This window comes from Melospiza melodia, chromosome 4 (genome assembly GCF_035770615.1).
Source record: "Melospiza melodia melodia isolate bMelMel2 chromosome 4, bMelMel2.pri, whole genome shotgun sequence".
Lineage (NCBI taxonomy): Eukaryota > Metazoa > Chordata > Aves > Passeriformes > Passerellidae > Melospiza > Melospiza melodia.
This window is the reverse complement of record NC_086197.1, coordinates 11,592,551-11,615,865: the sequence shown is the minus strand read 5'-3', so window position 1 is coordinate 11,615,865 and position 23,315 is coordinate 11,592,551. Positions and strand designations below refer to the sequence as shown.

The 23,315-nt window shown below is 38.4% G+C and overlaps 1 protein-coding gene across 10 annotated transcripts in view; it reads left to right on the top strand.

Moving 5' to 3' along the window:
- ERC1 (ELKS/RAB6-interacting/CAST family member 1) overlaps positions 1-23,315 on the top strand; it is a 271,131-nt gene that overhangs the window by 83,428 nt on the left and 164,388 nt on the right. For all 10 annotated transcript variants that reach the window (XM_063153879.1, XM_063153874.1, XM_063153880.1 and 7 more), the window contains 4 exons: positions 1,352-1,519; positions 17,635-17,772; positions 19,242-19,382; positions 20,487-20,627. In XM_063153879.1, the coding sequence (XP_063009949.1) occupies positions 1,352-1,519; positions 17,635-17,772; positions 19,242-19,382; positions 20,487-20,627 (588 nt within the window). The remainder of the gene's footprint in view (positions 1-1,351; positions 1,520-17,634; positions 17,773-19,241; positions 19,383-20,486; positions 20,628-23,315) is intronic.

The window sequence follows — 23,315 nt, the reverse complement described above, 5'->3', positions numbered from 1 at the left end:
GTGGAACCCTGGAAATGCAGAGCCCCAGAGACAACTTTTCCATTAGCAATGCAAAGTAAAATGGAATTAGAATAATAGGTTAAAACTAAATGTTGCACAAAATACCATAAACAGAGTAAATTCCTAAATTCTTACCCTAGCTGGGGCTGTCCAGTGGTTGTCATCCTTTCACTTCACGTCTCTGCTAGTCTGTGCTGTGCAGAAGGACCTAGAAATTCATTGATCAGCCTGTTTACTCTGTGTGACTGATGTCCTGTAATGGATTCAGCTAACAGGAACCAAATCTGATACTGTCAAATGAGATTAGCAGCCAAGCTGGCAGATTTGAGCTCTGGCTGAATGCTGAGTGGATAAGGGTCAGTGGGTTTCTTTTGGATCGTGAGCAGGTTGGTGGTGTTGGATTTCTTATTCCACAATAGCCTTTGAGATTAGTCTGTGCTCTGTGGTGACCTTACTCTTCTCAGTGAATTTATATTCAGGTAGCTCTGATTCCTTCTCCTATTTCCTTTGTCTTGGGAGCTCTGTTTCACATATGGAAGAGAAATGCAGAAGGAAAAGCAAAAGATGCTCAACATGCAGTTTTGAAGTTTGAGGTCACCACAGAGTTCCCAGAGTGTGTTTCTAAATTCACTCAGGTCCTGGGAGCTCTAAGTGTGTTTGTGTGTCCAAATTGCACCCACAATATCCTGTACTGTGTCATTTGTTCAATTTTGCCTTTAATATAAAACTGTATGCTGTGGAAAACATGTTATATTTAAACAATTACTTTGCTTTTTAAGCCAAAATATTCTTAGCCATCCTAAGGTAACCTCTTTCCAGTTGTGATCTGCAGTAGCTACAAAGAGCTCTGCTTTAATTACCATCAGGCTCAGCTACTACTGTGATTAAAATTTACAATATAAAGTGACTGTCTGGTACAACAAGTCTGTGTTTATTCTCTGATTATTAGTAATGTTTCAAATAAAGGGCTCAGTTTTTCTGTATGTGAGAGAACTTCTACACAACACATTATGTTGGCTTCTACTTTGAGGAAAAAAATTCTGGCATTGTGTGATACAAGCCTGAGTTATATGAGAAGTATGATTTGAGGTTTTCCAAGAAGGAGCGTTATTCACATATTGTTGGGAATAACAGGCTGATTATTTTTAGTATTTAGTCTCCTGTCACTTACGATAACTGTTTTATCCCAATCTCATGTATGCTGAATTCATAAAGAAATTCAGAATTCTTAAAGAAAGGGGTGTTCAGTTTCTGAATCTATTTAATATTTCCCCTGTGGAAGTGCAGTTTCACTTCCCTGAGGTTTCTCTCCTTGTGCTGAACAAAGCTTGTTCTGCGTTTCTGAACCCAGGTGGACGCGCTGCGGTTGCGTCTGGAGGAGAAGGAGACCATGCTGAACAAGAAGACCAAGCAGATCCAGGAGATGGCAGAGGAGAAGGGCACTCAAGCAGGAGAGATCCACGACCTCAAGGACATGCTGGAGGTGAAGGAACGCAAAGTCAACGTTCTTCAGAAGAAGGTAAGGTTGGAGAGCTCCAAGTCACATAAACACCTCTGCTGCATCCCAGTTTCCAAGGCTGTCAGAAAGTCTGAACTAGAATGTACATTCTGGAGATTAATGTTCCAGTCCATTGATGTAATGGGAATATTATGGATGAATTTTTTTGAATTTTTGACAAAAAATTGGAATTCACAACAGAGGTTGTTGCCTTGCTGTGATTGCATGTGCTGCTTCTGCTTCCATTTTAATATTACCAGTGGCTGAGGCATTTTTATAAGGGCACATCATCTGACAAATCAATCCTTTTCCCACCCAGCACCTTACCAAAACCACGCTGATTTGAAGCACAGGCTGATCATGACTTCAGCATGTGACTGAATGAATGAGAGGTTAGATCAGTAGAAGCAATTAGGATGGTTTCTCTGTAACTGATCTTGTGAAGAATTTTGTGTAACTTTTGTTAGAAATGCTGTGTTCTCATACTTAATATTTCTTGGGAAGTGCTAGAATAGGATAATCAGACTATCCTTCATATCTTTTTAGATAAGAAAACGTAGACCTTATCAGTGAACTGGGTGAGGTCTGGGTCAAAAAAATATGTAGACTGTGTCAGACAAATTAGAGAGGCATCCCAAAGGGCATTGAGGCCTAGGGCAAGAGATGTCATTATGGATGATTGGTGGCAAATTGCACACACAGTATATCCCAGTTTATATCCCAGTTTTCCTCTGCACAGGGTAAAAACAGAGAAATGCAAGTACTGCCATAAATTTTAATTTGAAGAACATTTTTTTTTCCTTAATCTTTAGAGAAGCTATTCTTGGAGCTCTTATTCACTGTATTAGGCTGAGGATGTGGGGGTTAGTTCTATTTCTTTTTTTCTTGGACCTTTAAACAATTTTACAGAATTCTTGTGATATAAATAGTTCAGAATATTGATTAATTTTTGATGCCTGGCCAATGCCTTTTCTTCTTGTCTGTAACCATAAATCATGAGGGTTTAGGTCATGTTCAGTTCTGTTACAGCAAATGTCATGCAGGAATGGAAGTTCAGGCATGGACTTCAGCCATAAATAAGTAATTAATAATTCTGAAGCAGACCCCTAATTCCCAGTCTTCATGGTCTCATTTTTTTGGCTGTTCATATTTTTAGAAACACAGATTTCTGATTTTTTGTGCTGTGTTTCTTTTTGTTTTACAAAACTGGTCGTGCACCCTCCAGACACAGATTGAGATCCCAGTTGAATTTTTAACCAAGGGGTGGGGAGTCTGACATTTGTGTAAATGTTAAATGTCACTGAGGTTGTTTTATTTCCATTCACTCTTACACTCCTTTTTCACACAGTTTCTTGCTCTACTTGACACTTGAGAAGGATCTTTCATTAGATCATTTATAGGCGGCTCTAAAGGCTCTTTTTTTTAATACTTGTTTTTTTTGAGACCTCTGTAATCCATATTGAGACAGTTCCATTTTGTGTCTTCATGCATCTGACCTGGTTTTTCAGGACTGTTCCTTCAAGTGAATGTACCTGGTCTTTTCAGGTTGGAAAGAAAGGACCCAGGCTTTTAAGAGTGAAAGTGTTGAGGTCCTGTTCTCTTGGATAGCTCCACTGAGAATAACACTGTGATTTGTGGTGTTCTGTAAACCTGTCTGTGAACTTCTTAAACAAGAACAAGACAAAACCCACTGAAACAAAACACCATAAAATGCTTTGGGCTGAAATGGACTTACTTTAAAGATCATCCAGGTCCAGTTCCCCCTGCCATGGGCAGGGATTCCTTCCTCTAAACCAGTGCTCCAAGCCCTGTCCAGCCTGGCATTGAATGCTTCCAGGGATGGAGCATCCTCAGCTTCTCTGTATAAAATACAAAAACCTATCTGTAGAAAAATGTCTATTTCCTGCTGCTAACTAGAATGTCATACAGAGATTTGAATTTGCTTTAGCCTTGAAGTTGCTGCAGGCATTTTCTTTAACATCAACAGTTAAATTGTGATAGTTGTAAATTCAAAGTGTAACTAGCTAACCTAGAATATTCTTGTGGAGAATCCAGGTGACAATTCTTTTATCTGAGGTTTGTGGTGCAATATGGAATTCCTTTTTGGTTTTTGTGTAGCCCAGGATAAAAAACTGGAAGTTCAGGCCTTTAAAGTTCAAGGATTGATGTCTTCAACTCAGATTTTTAATTACTTGTCCGGACCTGGAATTGAAGACTAGGTGTGGGATTTTCTATAGAAAGGGATTTGCATTTTCTTGTTCTCTTTAACGTTTTTCCAGAAAAGCAGAGCTTGAGAAAATATCTAAGGAAGGACTTGTCTGATTTTTTAATATGTATTATTGTGGAAGGTATGAGAACTTGCATAAAATCTTCAGGTTTCAGGTGCTAGGGAAAAATTATGAAGCCTCATTTTTATCTGGTATATATGGCTGTTCTTTTTTGACTGCACAGATAGCTATCTCTGCCCTCTGCCTGGAAACTCAGAAGCCTGTAGCTCCTTTCATATAAATATTTTTCTCTTAATTCTTGTAAACTGTGATTTGGTTTTTTTAGTTTTGCATTTCTAGAGTGCATCTTATTAAAGTGCACATCTTGTTTTCTGCTTTATCCAAGTGCTATCTTTCAGTTCTTCCAGGACATTCAGAATTTTATTGCAATTTGAAAAAAAAGGCAATTTTTAAACTTTTACCTCCATGCATAATTGTATTTTTTATTCCTTCCTCTGATTACAAATTGGTATGTTCACACAGATCAGGTTTTAGTCTTAGATTCTAGTTGAAGATCTAAAGTCTAGCTTAAAGTATCTCATAGGTCCTAGGTATTATAGATAGCAATTTGCCTGCGTTTTTCTCCTTCTGGCTTAGTTATCTGATAGTAAATGTTTGTTTTGAGTTTATTGACATGGTTTAAGTGCTACTCAGGCATTTCAACTGAATACAGTGGAAGATCAGTGAAAGGCACGTGGTACAAAAAGTGCTTTTCTTGTATACTGTTAATTACTATTTTTGTATGGAAATAATATGTATTTGGAAGCAGCAGTTATGAGAAGGAACAGGGTAAAGATGTGGCAAGTTGAAGGAATTTATCAAATCAAGAATTGGATTAGTATTCAATCAGTTTTCACCAAGTACTCTTCCTTCAGCATTTACTCAGACATTTTTGAAGTTAGATATTTTTGAAGTTGTATTCTAATCAACTCAATTTTGCACACTAATATTTTTTAATGCTAGGTACAAAGAAAATTTGCAGCAAAAAGCTAAAGTGATAAAGATCTGAAAATAACAGAATTTATTAAAAATTAGTTACTTGCATAACTTGGCCATTTAAGAAGAGTTGCTTACTTCTTTTGGAATTTAGAGATTGCCTGTACTAGAATGTAGCCATAGTTGAATGGGTATTTGGACCTGATGATTTTTTTATTTTCTGTGAGTGTTTTAGATGTGCAATCTCCTTTTCTGATGACACTGGCAAGGAATTGTTTGGCATGGTGCCCATTACTGCTATCCTAAATTGCTTCTGTTGAAACAAAACATTATTTAAAATGCCTTTAAAATTATTTAAAACCCTTTTTTGGGGTTTCTATTTGGATTCATTGACACAGACCACCTCTTGCTTTGCTTTATGAACCATTATTTTTGTTGTATTGAATGAAGCTGGTGAGCTGCAAAGTCTACTTTTTAGTCATCCAAAAATCAAGGTGAAGAAAGTAATGGAAGTTTACTGGCTGATCAGAGATCAGTTAAATGACACAGAAGAAGATTATGAACAGCAAAGGTCTGAAAAATTAACATGACAATTGGCATCATCACTGATACTCAGTAGGCACCGAAATAGATTTTCTGGGTTGCTGAGGAAACCAGATGCTTCACATTTTAAATCCTGGAGTTTTTCCAGTTCTAACCTCATACAGTGATGCTGCTTGATAGTACCTTTATTTTAGACAAAAGAATTAGGGCATATGCTAGAAATTTGGAAACTTTGGCTTTATATCTGAAAATATAATGCAAAAACTAAGTTTTATAGAGCTTTGGGATTATTTTTTTTCTCATTTCATTTAAAACGGATCTTGCATAAAATCTCATTTTAAACTGTTAGAACTGAAGGCCAGGGGAGAACATCTTTGAAAATAAAATAGGGACCATGCTGAGCAAATTTGAAATCTGAACCTGAAAAACATTAAATGGTGCTTCATTACTCCTTTTGATATATCTGTATATCTGTGCTGGTAAACAAGGATGAAAAGAAATGAGAAAAAAAATCAATATTTTGCAATCACAGCATTTTAGGGAAATGGCATTTGGGACAAAAGATAAGTAATAATACACTGAAAGAAAAAAAATCCAACAGGGAATCAATCACCTCTTGCTTTGGGGGTAGGCCGTGTTTTGTCTTGGGGAGGGGGGTTAACACTCCCTTCTTTGTGCAGTGCAGCTGCAGGCAAATAAAATGCAAGTTTTAGTGTCTGAACATAGCAGTGTTTTTGGCAGCTTCCCATGCTCTGTGTGATAATTGACCTGTGAGAAAGGAAGAACACAGATTTTTTTTCTTTGGTGGCTGTGCTGACTTGTTCAGCTAGAATTTGGGAAGGTTTCAAATGTTCCTGCACTTTTGAATAAGAAGCATTGCCTTTCTCCATAGAAGATTAATGTCCTCTGCTTCCCAGAAATCTTGGAAATCAGAATAAATATCTTGTGCTTAATGATTAGAAATACTGTGTGGCAGGAGAGGAGGACAGCAAACAAAATGTATAACTCAGTTGTTTAAAATCAGTGGTGCTCATAGTTGGTTTAGTATTCCTAACTTTGAAGTGCAGTGTTTGTGCTTTAAAGTTTATTTTCCTTCTATTCCGTCATCTCTGAAGTAGGTTTACCTTCTCAGATACCTCCTCTCCCACAACCCTGAGGAGAGGAGAGAGCTCAGAGAAGGAACTGCATTTTCAAAGATCTAATTCAATTTATGGCAGTTTCACCCAAGGTGTGACCTTGAACTTGCCAACCAAGCTAATGAATATCTGGTTTTCTAAGAATTCATGAAATTCAGGCTGGACTTTGAGACATGCCTTTGAGCTCTCCCAACGATGGCATTTAGTGCTTAAAAGTGCCACAGTGTCCACACTGTGGGCAATGGCTTGGTGATACCTGCAGTGTGCCCGAGTTTGTATTTGTGTGAACTCAGCAGAGAATAGCTCAGCAGAAAGGGCAAAGGCTGGCACAGCAAAGGTGGGCTCATGTTCATTTACAAAGTGGGTGTGCATGTGCCCTCCTGTTTCAGACTGGATGGTTTTTTGCCTCTGTAAAACTCCTGTGAGCGAGCTTATCTCTTGCCTTTGAGTTAGAAATGATACAAATTCACTTGAAGGCTGGTTTGTAGGAGGAGTGTGTTAAATACAAAAAATTCTCTCTTTTATTTGACTCATTCTGCTTGATTGGTTAACTAACAAAAACATCTTCCTTACAAACAGTCTTTATGAAGAACAGAAAAACAGTAAGAAAACAGATTGTACTAACTAGTTATTATTGTTTCTACAACTCCTTAAAAAGTCTTTAAGTCTTACCAGTCTACTGTGAGAAAACACAACCTGTTTTTTCACTCTCTGACCAGGCTGTTGTAACCACTTTTATCCTCTGTTTTTAATGTGCTTGAATCATGGGCATTTAAGGAGGAGCAGCACACAGGCTCAGCTCATCAGCCCAGACTCGGGAGGGAGGGCAAGGTGGATGTGCTGCACTTTCTGCCCAGCTGGAGTTGATGAAATAGTTCCTGTTTGTTCAGGAGCTCAGGGCCTTACCCAGCCCAATTAGGGGAGTGTTTCTGTAAGTCTCTCTCAGAGCTCTACTTCTGCTCTTTTTACTCCAGGTCTCAGGTCATGCCACTGAGCTGGTTCTAAACCCAGTTCAGAGATTTCAAATGCCACAAAAAAGACCAAACGTCCCCACAGGGTTTGTGTCAGCTTCTTTATTAAATCTGACAGATGTGACCTCAAAGATGTGTCCTGGGGGGCCGTGGGGAACTTGTTTCTCTGTGTCCCTGAAGGGATATCAAACCTCTTGTGCTGCTGCTTTTTGTTTCATTCAGACCTTCCTGTCACAGGCCTGCTGATGACCACTGGACAAGACAAAATTGAAATTTGTGCCTTTTAGAAATTTCTAGAAGTTATTCTGGCTTATTGGTTACCCTTTGTGTCCAAGATGCTACAGTAGCTTCTCTTTTCACCAGTATACTTTTAGAATTGCTTTACCATGGGGGGTGGGATTTTTATTGACATTCATAATGTCAATAGTATTATCTTCAGTTAGAAGAATAATAAGAAAAATTAGGCAGGCTTTTAATCCCTCATTTCTCTCAAAATACTACTTGTGGTAGCAATGAAAGTACCAAAGAAGACTGAAAAGGCTTCATTAAGTAAGTTCAAATTCAGCACAAGAATTTATTTTCATTTTACAGTGAGCCATGACCACATTCAGAGTAGGATTCTTACCCCCCCATTTTGACTTTCCAGTTCTCTGACATTCCATTAAGACCTTTCAGAGTAATTGCAGCCCAGCTCAGGTGACATGGTGTGTTGTGGATTTTTTTTTTCTTCCATGAATACGCAACTAACAAGATTATATTAGGGCAGCCAGTTTCTTCATATCACTTTTAAGCTCTTTGCTTAGTTCAGTTTTAAAGGTAGCTTATTACCATACAGAGTTTTTTACAGCAGCTTCAGGAACATCCCAAAGATTTGGTGTCTTTGATTCCTTTGAGTCATTTAATAACATACATTTTTCTGATTAGAATATGGATCCTAAAAGGTCTACAAGCTTATCTTGAGACAGCATTTTCCAGATAGTCCATAGTTTGCAGGTGCTGGTAGAGATGGCAGTGTGTTCTCCAGGAATTTACCCGAGGAAAAGACTACTTATGCTGTTACAGTAATTTTTAGTGCTACTGCAGCATCTATGGCAGAAAAACCTACTGGGTTCAAAATAAGGTTTTGTGCCTGCCTATGTTATAATTTAGAATTTTTAAAGGGAGAATGTGCTTCTTTATATTACTTTTTTTTTTGTTGTTGAGCATTTTGTGGTGCCACAGTAAAAATAAAAACATCTGTATTATATATGTACCTATATTTCCAGATGTATGCTAATACTCTTTTAGAAAATTAGATGTTGCTCTGTGTGAAAGATAGCAAGTCAGTTTCTTTTTTTGAGAACTAATATAAGGAATACTCTCTCCATTTATATTGATGCTATTAGAGAATCTTGCCTGTTGACTTTAGTAACTAAAGTGCTTGATTGGTTTTTTTTTTTCTGAAGTAACCCTTGTAGATGAGTCGGCTCACACAAAGAAGGCAAGCAGGCCTATGAGGTTGGTTAATGAGGTAGTTCAGCTATTGCAACTGGGTGAGGAAGGGTTTTAAACTGATGCACGCTGCTCTAACAGTGTCACACAAGATGGATAGCAACAGCTCAGTTACAAGAAAACTCAACTGCAGTGTCTGGTATTATCTGAAACCACAACTCAGCAAATTTGGCAAATCTGTCATCTATGTGGAAGGAACTTTTCTAGTATCCTTCAAAGAGAAGAAGTCACTTAATACTAAGTTCTTCTTGGGCCTAGAGATAACCTCTTGATTGGTGAGACAGGGCATTACTCATAGGTAATTCTGGTTTATTGGAGGGATCTGGGAAGCCAGCCAGCTCTGGGGCCCCTTGCCTTCATTATGAGTTAAAAGTGTAGTTTTTCTGGCAAGATAAAGCTAATAAGCTTTGTTGGTGCGTTCACTGTTGTGCAAGACAAACACAAACTTCCCCGAGATTGAAGAGGCAGGAAAAGCAAGGGCATGTGCCACTTTTGAGGTTGCTTACTTCATTCATCCTCACATGGCTTTTCACTGCTCTCTGGGTTGTGAGGCTTCACAATTTCCAGGGCTTTGGTCACCAGGCGTTTTGTGCCCCTGGGAGTTTTGTCTGAGCTGTGTCTGGAACAGACATTAGTGATTGTGTTAGTCAGCTTAGGAGTCTGCACTAGAACAGGGAAAGAGTAATTTGGCAGTTTAAGTCAATAGTTTCCTGGATGCAGGAGTGAATTTTGAACCCATTGTGCTAAACAGTCTGCAAAGTTGGGTCTCTGCACAAATTTATACATTCTTTAGGACTATCATAAGGCACAAATATATTAACATCTTTCTAATCTGTGATTTCACCCAAAGGGTAAGAAAGCTGGTCAGCAAGGAGTAGAGTCAGCAGAGAAACTAAGTTCCCTTTGTCTCAGGACAGCATGCATTTGCTGCTTAGGATGCTCCTCTGCATGATGAAGAGGTCCCAGCAAATAATGGTACTAATTTAGTACATTAGGTTTTAAAAATTTTTAGGGGTTTATGAGTATGGAGCACTAACTAATGTAGAGTTTGATATTTAGTCACGTATCATTGTGTTCTAAAGTAATTCTGTAAGAGCAGTGATAGCTAAATACTGAAAAATACACACACACATACACGTACTCATATTTACTATTTACAGTATGAATTCCTAATCCCTTGCTATTCATCAGTCCATATCCTTTCCAAGAGAATGAAGCAGGACAATCACAGCTGACTGGCCGTGTTGTACACTGGGATTAGAAGCATCCCTCCTTTCCAGAGGTCTTCCCTCAGTTTTACCCTACAGTGTATCTTTGATCATAATAAATCAGTGATTTGGTCAAAGTAATTCAGTGGCTGAATCGTAATTTAATTTAAAGTCTTTGTTCAAGTTGTACAGCCTTCTGCTTGAGTGAGCCTAAATGATAATGTAAATGGAGTTTAGTTTGCTGTGAGGATTTCCTTTATAATCAGCATTAAATCCCATGTTCCCAACCTATCCATTGCTCTGCCTCAGTGGTTGGTCTTTTCTGCTCCCTGATTTCCATTCTTGGCTCTCTCAGTGCTCTGAGGAGTTCAGCCTTTCCTCTTTGTGTCTTTTCTTGACCTTTTTTTCTGCTGTGAGTTGATATGTAGCACTGTACTGTGTGTCTCTAACCAGGAGATATCAGTGTTGCAGTGTCCTTACTCTGTGTAGAACCAGAATCTCAAACAAGTCAGGAAAACATCATCGGTATTGCTGAGTAACAGAGATCAAGTTGCCAGAGGGCGAGGACTGTTTGTTTCACACTAATTATCAGTGAAATATGGCACATGGGTTATCCAAGCAAAGAAGTTTAATTGTTAGTGTAAAAACTTCTTCACTTTACACTTCTAAAATGTTACTTTAAGTGTAAACCTTATGAACCTTGAGATGTTCTAAAAGTAATGTCACAACTTGTTAGTTTTATTCTGCTTCTTACAAAATCAGCTCTATCTATTACAAAATCTTCTTACAATATCAACTCTAACTTAATGATTACTAGGTTCAATTTTCCCACTTGTTTATCAGCCTTGCACAATAAAGTACTTCTGATTTTTCTTTCTTTGAACATTTGGGATCCATCAATATGAAATTATTCCGATTTGTACTATTTACGTTTTCTCTGTAATGAGCTTTCCTAAGTCAAATCTGTGCACATTTTTGTCAAAGCCTATTCAGAGACTTGGAACAGGAGTGAGTAAATGTCCTCAGAATAGTTGGGTTTTTAATCCTTTTGTGTTTGGTAGGTCGTAGGAGTAAAACTTTGGTAAATACAGCCTTAGAGATTGCTTCATAATATCAGGACACAGCTGAAAGGAGAATTAGCATGATGTTATTCTGTGTGATCAGGCCAGGATTTCAGCAAAATGGATGTTATTCATAATTAGATTTAAAAATTAAAAATTAGATTGGGAAATTAATTACCAGATGATTTCAATTATGTTTCTCAGTACAATGACATTTTAATAAATATGAAATAAATGAGTAATATCTAAATTTCATTGAAGAGGAGCAGCAGAGTTTAAACTGTTTTGTTTTGGTGCATGTGATAGCAGTGTTTTGTTTTGAATTACTTGTGGAATGAAAGTATCAGACTCAAGTTGGAACCAACAAATTGCCTTGATGGACAGCTGAGGTTGAAATATTGGTGGTGGATAATGGCTGCAGTCTCTTACCTGATGAATACCAACAAAAGGGGTCGCTCAGAGGAGCTCTAAGATAAACAAATGATACAGAATTTTAAATGGATTATGGAATTAACCGTATGTAAATAATCAACTGGCCAAAATATTGCCAAGTCAAATCTCTTATGATCAGGTTTTATACTTCTGTTATTTGATGGCATTTTACAGAAAGTGTTGTCCATTCATACTGATACCTGTATGAGACACAGGCAGTGTCAGTGGGCTGCAAAGATCTGCTTTGCTTTCCCTCTCAGCTCAAACCCTGCCTTGGACTGACCAGAGCCCATGGTGGGATTTTGATTCAAACACTCTGCTTTTAACTGGGTCAGGCTATTGGTATTATTGAACCTCCTCAGGATGATGCAATTCCACAACTAAATTTAACTGGTTTACAGCTGTCTGAGGATGTGAGTCATTGCTAATGCATAATATTTTCTAGGCAGTGCTTTGGAACTGAGACAGTGCTTAAGAACAACATATACATTGGCTCCCCTGACAATGTGAATTTCAGTACATTTACCAGCTCAAAAATCAGTTTTAACTCTTGGGTTCCTAATTTTTTTCCCCTGGTTTGAATTGTACTGGAGTATCTTTAGAAGCTTGTAAGAAAAACTTCTCTTAGTTTTCAGAAGAAGCAAACTTTAATGACAGGATTGTGCTAGGTTTGAAGGAAATTCAAGGTATTGATTAGCAGAAGAGAAGGTTTGCGAACATGGTAGTAACATTTTGACAATATGATTTGAAAGATCTGCTTTAAATACTGCGTGTTACAGGGATTGTGACAGTACAGTAAAAACCTTTACTGTTTAGAAGATAGTAGAATTATAATTCACTTTATGCTGTTTTTCTTAGTTCTGCTTTGCAGTGATCTGTCAGCAAACTGGTGCTACTAGAGGTTGGCTGGGCATGCAAAAGAATGGAGGACAAAGGAAAACAAATAGAAATAGAGATTATTTACATAAACATAGATTAACTGTTGTTCTGGGTGATATAAATATACTTAAAAAGCACCCTTGTGCAAAAAGGCAATGGAAAGAGAATAGTCTGTTTGATCATTGTCAATTCTTTGTTGCTCTTTTACTACAGGTACAAAAAATTAACTGTCTGTACAAGTTAATATTTCTTGAATCAGCACAGCACTTCTTCCTTTTCTCAAGTCAACCTGATTGCGAGGTCAAGAATAAGGCATTAATCTTATGAAGTGTCCTTCTAGTGAATTCCTAGATTTTTTTTTTTCTCTGCCTGCAAGTTGCTTCCTTTTGAAGCAGTAGCAAGGTGTCTGTTTGTGAACCATTAATTGATTTGACAATTAAGGTTTTGCTTTTAAGTAGACATCACAAACCTTAATTTGTTGTCCTTTCTAAGCTGCATAGCAATGAAGTATTTTATTTGTAAGCTAAACTCTGTAGAATTTTATGCTAATTTCAAAGACTTTGAAATGTTACAAAATCCCTCCATTTTAAAGTCAGCAACATCAGGACATTTCCAAAGTGCACAAGATTCCAGTGTGATGCTGCAAAGGCAGTAATGTTCCAGGAAAGCATTGAAGTAGAAGAGGAGTAAAAAGAAAAGTTTAGTGGGAAGCAAAATAAAAATTAATCCAATGTTCCCTGAAATGGCTTTTAGTATGATAGTTCAAGAACAAGAATCTCTGAATATAAATTGACAACAATGTGATTATATTCATATAAATTGGTTGGATCTAAAAGTTAAAAAAAAACCCGACATACTGAGTGCAGCTGAACTTTGGAAGAAACTCTGATTTGCATTTGCCAAAATCTTTTGAAAAAAAAGGGAAATTGTTTGATCTGTCCTGAACTTCAAAACAACTTAAAAATCTCACCCTTGCAAGGAGACATGCTTTGCCTAAAGCTTCACATTGTTGCTAGTCTTGGGAATTTAACCTTTAAAATTAATAGCAGGAATGTTACTTTCAGTGAAATCATTCAGTGAAGTGCTGTGAGTGCTATTCACTCATGTGACAGACCTTGTTTCTCACACTCACAGAATCTGTTATTGCTAAATTAAATACACACTTTTGTAGTTCATGCAGGACTGTTCTAATGGTACTTTTGCAGGATTTGCAATAGTAAGGCAATTATAATGGTGAGGTTTTCAGTGTGACATGGACAAAACTGGAGCTTAATCTGAGAAAACTCCCCAGTAATATCTGCTTATATACTTCCATTATGTTCTCCAAAACATGACTTTCAGAAATACAGTAACAATTTTAAATCCAGTAATGGAGCTTTCTTGAACAGTCTCTGACTGCTTAGGGTGATCTCTCACCAACCTCTTTCCTTTTTCCCCTCAGCAGTATTTTTTAAAATATTTTTTTATGCAGTCATGTCTGTTTTAACTGTTATGTTGTCATTTTGATTTTGATGTGAGCCCATCTTTTTCAGCTTCTCACATACTGTGGGAATCCAGCAGTTCAAGTATGACTGTAGTCTCTCAAATTTTTATTATTATATTAGTAATTTTACATTAAAGGGAGTGGCTTGCTTGACCTAGACAGAGCTGTGGCTGTTCTGTCCTCACATGCCTGCTTACTCACCCACTCTCTCTTCCAAAAATCCATCTTTCATCCCCATGTTAGTATTCCTGATGTGAAAGAAACATTTCTGCCTGTGGTTGGTGATAATCCATCATCTCCTTGTGGTCATTTGCCCTGGAGCTGAGGAGACCAATAGTGCTTTTACAAAACCAAGGAAGAGCTGTTTGGAAAAGTAACAGCTTATGTGAAGTTGTTGTTTATTTGGATGGCTGTGCCACAGGAATGGGAGCAGAAACCTTCTGAAACCCCTCTGATTATTGAGATCCTGTTTGCATTGCTGCTCCCCCAGGGGAAAGCTGTGATCAAAAGAGTGGAAGGCTGAACAGAGCTCTGAGATGCTCCTCTGCACATCTGTGCTACTCTGCAGGAGTACTATCAAGTGTTAAGTTCATTGTGGAAGGGCTTTAATGACCAGTTCACAAACCCACCTCATTTATTCAGGAGTCACTGATGGAATAGAAATTGGTTTTGAAGAGTTCAATTTCCTCATGCCCCGGGGCATGGCAGGACGGTGGACACTGTCTCCATGGAAGAATTTCTTGGCTGGAGCATGATCCACAGTATCTAGTAACCTCTAACTAGAGGAATCTGGAAATCCAGTGGCCTTGATGGATATTTAGCTAGATGTGTTTCCTTTGAATCCCTGGGCTGTTTTTAATTTCATCTGCATGGGCTTTTCACTGAGTCTGTATTTGCAGGAAGTAAAATGCTTCCTTGCCTTTGGAGCAGAATGCCAGAGGAAGCTTCTCTTGCCTCTACTCTGTGCTTCAGGGCTCAAAGGCAAAATAATTAGTTCCACACAACTAAGAATAAATCACCCAAGTTGAAGCATGATAGTGCCTGACAACTGGTAATGTTGGAAAAAATATTCCAGTAAATCATTATTGATGGGAAAATGGGTGTGCAGAGCAGATGATGCCAGTGTAGCCTTGTGTACCTTTACACTGAGGATAATGTTGCTAACTTAGCCATAGATTGCTGGCTTTACCCTGCAAAATAAGTAAATATGGCAAGAAAAAAAAGATTGTTTAATTATTAAAAATAGTATATACTTTTCATTTTTATTTTTTGGGTTTTTTAGAAATATGATGCCATTTTATATATATATATATATGAAAGGAATGTATAAGGAATATATATCCTTAGGTTTTTGGAACATTTCTGAGGAGGTTTGTCAATCCTTGTGCCTCTGTGTGTTCCACAAGGCTTGGAGATTCCATCAAGGTTTATTTCATCTTTCTTGGGTAGAAAAAAGACCCTGTTCTGGTTACCTGTTTCATTTTCATCAGTTACTTGAGAATTTGTTCAGAATTGCTTTTTTTGTTATTGTTTTTAGGAATGCAATGTCTGTTCTTTTTTGGAAGGATTCTCAAACTACTTGCAAGGACATAAGAGCAAATTTCTTCATTAATTAACTGTATGGACAGAGTGGAGACTATTTGCTTTCTTCTTCAAGTTCTTCAAGTTATATCATTGTGGAGAGCCTCTACTTATTATTTGTTATAGTACTGCACATTTAGGAGAAAAATGGAATAAAGGCAATTTATTGTTGAGTGTGATTTCATAGGGAAATTTTGCATCTATTATTACAAAAATATTTCAGTTTTGACCCATAATGCCAGTTTCAATTTTCTGTAGTGTAAGGGCCGGGTCCTTCAGTTACCTGACCCTGCAAAAGGCACAGCTGGAGCTACAGTGGGATTTTTAGGCAGTGCCTAGATATGACTGGGAATATTTTGGAATACCTGCTGTTCCCTCAGTGATAACAAACCCCACCGTTCATTGCTCCAGATTGAAAAATTTGCATGTAGACTGAAGGAATAGACAGGTTCACACTTCATACACATTACAGTTTTTGTTTGGGTGTTTAATACCAGAGGGTGCAGCAGTCATACACAGTGCTGTCACCTTACTCTGGCCACAGCAAACTGTGCCATTGAAACATGAAAATGCACACTAGGCTCGTGCAACCTTGGTTAGCATGTTAATGTGTGCTGAAGCAGAATTATTTAGCTGCCCCTGGTGTGTGGTTTGCTCCCAGCAGAAAGTCGCTCTGCACTGTCCCCTCTTCAGCCAGCCAGAGCCTTTGATGAGTGCTTCTCCTCCAGAAGTAAACAGGAGTCTAAGAATAACTCAGCCTCCTTTGTAGAGTATTTTCATGGTTAGCTCTCCAAACAGCCAGCCTGTCTAGACAGCTGATGGCTCTGGGAGCTGCTGAAGTCAAAAGCAGCCACTCTTGGGCGTGCTGTTCCCTGGGCAGCCCTGCGTGTGGGCACCAGAACCTTTCAGAACTAGGGGGGTTCTTTTTGAAGCTCCAAGTGTGTGCTAATAAGGCATTAAACAACTGAGATGAGTGTATAAGAAATGAATTTTCAATTCTTACAGTTATTGCTGACTGCCATGATATGTCTGTGGTTGTGTTTTTTTGGTTGCCTTAAATTTTGTTTTGTAGTGTTGTGCCTAAATTCAGTTTTGAGCATAACTTTGAGGTCTGATACTTTTTTCCTAATAGAAACAAATGATGAATCTAAATCAATCCCCACATTCTACTGTGTTCCAGATGTAATTTCAATACAGATAGCAAAGGTAGTGGTGCATGTGTCACAGAGCCATTTGCTCTGTAATCACAGAAACTGATTTCCAGGGTTGAAGAGTAAAACCTGATATAGTTGCTGTATTTCTAGTAACCAAGCAGCTGCTAACTGCTGTCCAACAGGTGAAACCAAAGGCTAGTCAGTGCTTTAGTTTATCATTATGAACATGGTGCTAGGTAGCCTTTGGGGTTGTCTGGTTGCAATATTTCTTGCAAATGTCTTTGAAAGTGTATTGCTGCAAGTGTTTTGGAGTTGGGTACCTTACATGTCATTCATTAGTTTATAATGTGCATTTGCTGATGCAAGAAGAACTTGTCAGAATAACACAAGAAGAAAGCAACTGAGAAATCTGTGTACACTTTACTCCTTTGTTGATAAATTTGTTTTTGATATGTTATCATCATGTTAATGTGTCTGTTTCTTTTGATGTGTATATATGCATGAAAGGAGGTCTTCTGAGTATATCAAAAGATATATTCAGAACTCCTAAACAGATGAAATCCTATATCCACAGAAAACAAGGCTAAAATAATACTTCTTCACCAGTTTTTAATTATCAAGTGCTTTTCTTAGTTTACATATGCAGTAAGGTTTTTGTCATTTTTTTTTTCCTTCCTTAATGTGTTTATTTGTTAATGTGCTGGTCATCCTTCTATGACACAGTGCCCAACATTCTCAGAAGTTTGGAATAATAGCTTTTCTTTATGCTCTTCTTGTGAATACTGTTCAGACTTGCTTGCTCTGAATTTATTGCTGACTCTTGGGAAGTTTACTTATTTCTTGTTGTTATTTGATAGGTCTGGTGTTTTGAGGCAGGATTCTAAGAACTAGGCTTCATTTGCTTTAAGAATAATTTTAACCATTTGATATACCCTAAGATGATTATGGTTGGTTTCCCTTGCTGTTGTCTGAAAATTGATTTGTTTTATTCAAGATCGAGAACCTTCAAGAGCAGCTGCGAGACAAGGAGAAGCAGATGAGCAGCTTAAAGGATCGGGTGAAATCCCTGCAGGCTGACACCACCAACACGGACACTGCCCTGACCACGCTGGAAGAGGCGCTGGCAGAAAAGGTGAGCGTGGGGAGCGCTGCGGGTTCCCTGGGCAGATCCGGCCGCTGCTGCGCTGTGCCAAGGCGCGGCTCCCGATCCAGTTACTGTTCCTGATCTCAATCCCATTCCTGTGCCAGATCCAGTGCCCAATCCCAATCCCGTTCCTGCGCTTGTTCCTCATCCTGTGCCCATTCTTGATCCTGCGCCATTTTTGGATCCATTTCCCGGATCCTGCCCATTCCTGTTCCCGATCCTGATCCAGTTCCCAGTCCCATGCCCAGTCCTGATCCAGGTCTCGATCCCGTGCCTGATCCTGATCCAGTTCCCGTTCCCAATCCTGATCCAGTTCCTGTGCCTGATCCCGTTCCTCATCCCATGCCTTTCCCTGATCCTGTGCCGCTGCCCAATCCCAATCCCCATCCCATGCCTGATCCCAATCCAGTTCCTGTGCCCAATCCCTGTCCCAATCCCCATCCAATTCCCAATCCAGTTCCTGTGCCCAATCCCTGTCCCAATCCCCATCCAATTCCCAATCCCGTTCCCATTTCCAATCCTGATCCTGTTCCTCATCCCTTGCCCTGATCCCAATCCAGTTCCTGTGCCCGTTCCCATTCCCCATCCCGTTCCCATTTCCAATCCTGTTCCCGTTTCCAATCCCGATCTCGTTCCCCATCCCGTTCTCCCTCCCGATCCCGTTCGGCTGCGCGTCCCCGCTAGAGGGCGCTGCAGGACGCGCCGGTGGGGCAGGCACGGCGGCGCTCCCGGCGTGGGACCGCAGCGATGATCCCGAAAATCGGAGTTTTTAATGCTCCGTTTTCGGGAGGTAACCGCCTCAGAGACAGACTGCCCCATTCTCTTTGGTGGCACAACTTCTTGGGATAACTGTATATGTTTTTGCATGATTCCCAGGGGAGCTCCTTTAGGCTATCAGACTCTATGAACTATGGTTAAACTTTCCCTGAGGTTGGGGAATTGGCTTGCATCCTTTTAGAATCCAAGATATCTAAAACTCCACTGATATCTAGTGTACCAAAAAATTATTTTGTTGCCTTTTCTTACTGTATATAAATCCCAGTGTCACATAGGCACTACACCCCTTCTTCTCTGAAGAAGCCCTGATTTAACTGTACATTTTAGAAAAATAAGATTTCAATGAATCAGGAAGCAATATGTAATACATCCTAGTTTAGATTAATTCTGATGATCAGAATCAGATTAATTGGATTGCATTGAAACAGCACTGTGAACATTCAGATATCCAGAACATTCGCAGTATTGAATCCAGTATTAACAGTGCTGGTATTTCGCAGCAATGATTCCACAGATTTCCCAAGTTCTCTCTTTCTTGAGGATCTTTACAACTGCAAAGAAAAGAAATGGCAATACACTCCTTCTCCTCGTTTCAAGTGTATCAGAATTGCTGTGATAGGAACCTCAGAAGCTGGATTGACTGAGAGGGATTTCCTTCACAGAGTGCTTTCTTTTGTCAGGAAAAGACCATCGAGCGTTTAAAGGAGCAGCGTGACAGAGATGAACGAGAAAAACAGGAAGAGATCGACAACTACAAGAAAGACATTAAGGATCTGAAAGAGAGAGTCAGCATTTTACAAGGAGATCTCACAGAGAAAGAGGTTGACCAGCAGCACGAATCTATTGTGATGGAATTATTTGTTGTCTCTGTGTTACGTTTGAGTTGAAGGAAACTGTTCCTTTATAGTAATTGTCTTCCAACAAAGCTGATCTGGTATATCACTGGAGAATTTGCAAAGCGTCAGTGTTTCAGAACCACCTTTTGAGGGATAGCAGCCATCCCCTTGTTTGCAGCGGTTAATCTTGTTAGTGGTGGCTGGCTGCTGGTCAGCGTGGCATTGACTGAGCTGTGCTGACAGACAGGGAAGGCTGGGATCAAGCTTGTCCCTGTCTCGGTGTAGGGAGGAAGGAGCAGAATTGATCAAAGCTGTGGGTGCCAAAGCATGAGGATAATGTTTGTTCCTTTATGCAAGCAACACAGCCAGTTCTTTAGACTCTTGAGTATTTTTTTGATTCATTAGGTTGATTGTTGGTAATGAGCCAGTTGGCTAGACAAATTACCTTAATTATATTGGAGAAATATAAATGTTCTCTGTTCCTCTCTTGTGTATTTGCAATCTTTTTTCAAAACTCAGTCAAAGTAAAACAACACAAAAATATGTACCCAGAAAGAATACTAAGGGTTTGTCTACATGGAAATCAGCATTTGACAGGAAAAAAAAAAAGCAAGCACAAAAATAATGTAGAAAGAATGAAGTTGAGATATCTTTTGTAGTAAGGTGGCATGAATCAGTTTCACCCTGTGGAAACCATATACAGAAATGCTTTCAACTGTCTCAGTGGCTAAATGTTCTAACCACAAGATTTTAATCTTAAATACAGTTTTAAGAGTTTAAACTGATTTTAAATACAGTTTTATTGAAAACCAGTTTTTCTTAAACATGACTCTCACTGGAGCACAAGTTCCAATATACAGAATTGTCCATCTTTAAAAACAATTTTGAAATTAATTTAGACAAGGTTTTATTTTTATCCTGAAAGCCTGAATTAATTCAAGCTGTCTTAAGTCAGAGACACAAACAACCTGAAAAAATGGTTTTAAATTAGATCCTGAACATAGTGTGAAAAAATAGGAGGAAAATAAAGACAGAAAAGAAACTAACTATTGCACTTACTTGATAATTATTTCACATCTTTTAATTTAGACATCATTACTGGATCTTAAGGAACATGCTTCATCATTAGCTTCATCAGGACTGAAAAAAGATTCAAGACTCAAGACACTGGAGATTGCATTAGAACAGAAGAAGGAAGAATGTTTGAAGATGGAAACACAATTGAAGAAGGTAATCTTAGTGCATGTTTATGTACGTGTTGTAAGCATACAGTTCTAAACACATTGCCCATGTGTGCAAAGAGAACTTGGGGTCTTAAGAGCAAATTCTTTGAATTTCTTTTCAGCAGTAACCATGAAGATGTGTCCATGCAAATCATATTACAGGCTAAGCCTATCAGAAAGTAACTTTCAGACACTTGTGCTAAATTTGGATTTCACTTACATGCAGTAGCAGTGCAGTTGACTTTTTTATTTACAGGTACTAAGAGTTTGGGGCTTAGTCTGCTTCAGTGCAGCTTGTAGCAGCTTGTGGTATTAAATTGATGTGACAGCTGAAAAAAATAACAGCTAAACATTTCACATACCAATTATCAATGCTTATAGGAGTTAATGTGATAAATTCAGGTGCAGGGTTGGCCCTGCAAAAAACAAATGAAAAGAAGATGCCACCTGTGAATAGTGTGATTTTGAGTCATCAGTTCAGACCTGTTTAGAGTTCCTGTTGTGTTGGTGTTACTGCACCTGAGAACAGTGTAAATGAAACTCTGTGCATGCATATATATAGACCCATGTTTGTCCTGCTTCATTCTGTCTGTTTCTGAAGGATCTTTCAATTCTCTGCCATGAATTGCAGTTTCACCCTGTGTTGCTGGTAATGAGTTGACAAATCTATTGTAGCTAAGTTTTGCCAGAGATGGTTAGAGCATCTCCTCAATCAAAGAATCTACCTAAGTCATGGTCAGGATGGTTTCAGTTCTACAACCAAAATAATAACTGGTAGCCTACCAATACCTATGTGGAGTAATTTCCAGTTACTTGAGAAAAATAGTTAACATTCATTTAAATATGTTTTATACCTATAGTAAGTTTACATATTTCTTTAATAACCTCTTTTCAAGCTGTTTCCAATTATTTCGTGGGTTTTATTGTAGCTTGCACAGAAGCAAAAAAATTATTTTTAAAGGCTTTCACTTTTTAAATGCATTGCAGATATTTATTCAGGCAGTTTGACATTTTCAAGACGAAATAAGAAATAATTATGACAAATAATCCAGCTCCATTTTAAGCTTCTAAAATCTTGTTTTGACACCTCTGCACTGTTACCAATTGCAAATAATTTTCAAATTGTCATAATTAACCTTAAAACTAATGGCTACAAAAGAGCATTCAGTATAAAACTAAATTAGAGGTTCATTCTGTTGAGGTTTATTACATTATCTTAGTGCAGATTTGCATGAGACACATGCAGGAAGGAAGTTCTCCTGCAGCTCCTTAGGAGTAAATGGCTAAAAGCTTTTTTTTTTTGTTTCTTCCCTCACAGTTTGAATGGAGATGTGTCTAACATCAGTCTTGCTTCCCTTGCTTCCTATTCCCAGTGAGCACTTTGAGTACTTCCAGTTAGATCTATGAGCCCCAGAAGTGAAGTAGCTGGCGGGAGAGGCTGATCTGGACTACTGTTGAGCCATTAAATGAAAAAGACTTTGGTAGTCCTTGCAAAAAACTCTTTCTAACCTGCAAACAGTGACCCTCAAAGGAATCATGAACCATGCAAGCTTCCCTTTCTTCTGTAAAAGGGAATTAACTTTACACTAAACAAAAATATTAACCAAGCAGAGTGCAAGGGTGCTGAAAAGTTGTTGATAATTTATTTTAGTTCCATGTTACTCTCCAGTGTCTCCCTGAAGTACCCACTTCTTGTTGCTATTCCTCTTTTCACCGATAAGTGTTTTATATTGATCTTTGGCTTAGCAAAAACTGCAGTGTTTTTCATATTGGGGTTGTTTTTTTCAAATAATAATACAATGGTTATGCAAATTTGTGTGCTTAATGTTCTAATTATTCTCTGTTCACTGCCTCTGTGCTCAGTTGTCATCCTGCTGCCAGCAGGAGATGCAGTGGGAGATTCTGAAGGCTGAAAGCAGCTCATAAATCCCCGTTGAGTTTACATGGTGTCCTGTCTTCATTTTGGCTCAGATGGAATCATTAGAGGCAAATAACACACAGGACGTTCTTTCTGTGAAGTGCTGTTATGCTCCGTGGTGCTTTTTCTTTTCTTTGGGAAAATCTTTGTCCAAACTACTATTTTAATGTATTAGTTTTATAGTGAAAAAGTTTTCCTTTAGTTGTTGTTCTTCAGAATACTCTTTTCCCAGCATTTTCTGTCTTGTCTTTCCCAGCCAGTACACTTTGTTTCATTTTGTTTTTTCTGATCTGGGAGAGACCAACTAATATTAGAATTTTTTTCCAGGAAAGATGAGTGGACTTTTGTCCATCTTCATTTCCAGTGCATAGTTTTTCTCCCTATAGATATACTCCTTATTTTTAGGGAGGAAAGTCAAAACCATTTAATAGACTTCCCCTTGCTGCAGTTCTAGGAACTTTTCACCAGAAAAAGTTAGCAGTGATTCCCTGCCAGGAAAATACCTCTACCTTCAACAGGCATACTTTTTTTGGGGTTTTTTTTTCTGCTGTGGTGTTCTTTCTTCAAATTCAGGAGGATAGTATCTTTCAAAAAACAAGAAAAAAAGACTTAATGAAGTGTTGATCCAAATTCTGTCTTTCCCAAGAGTAAGCCTGGCTAGTCTAATACAGACTCTGCTGCTTTTTATTTTGTGAACATGGATTTTCTCCCACAGCTGAAAATATTACTGATAATATTGATAGATAAGGCTGGTTTTTGTTCTCAACTGATAATTTT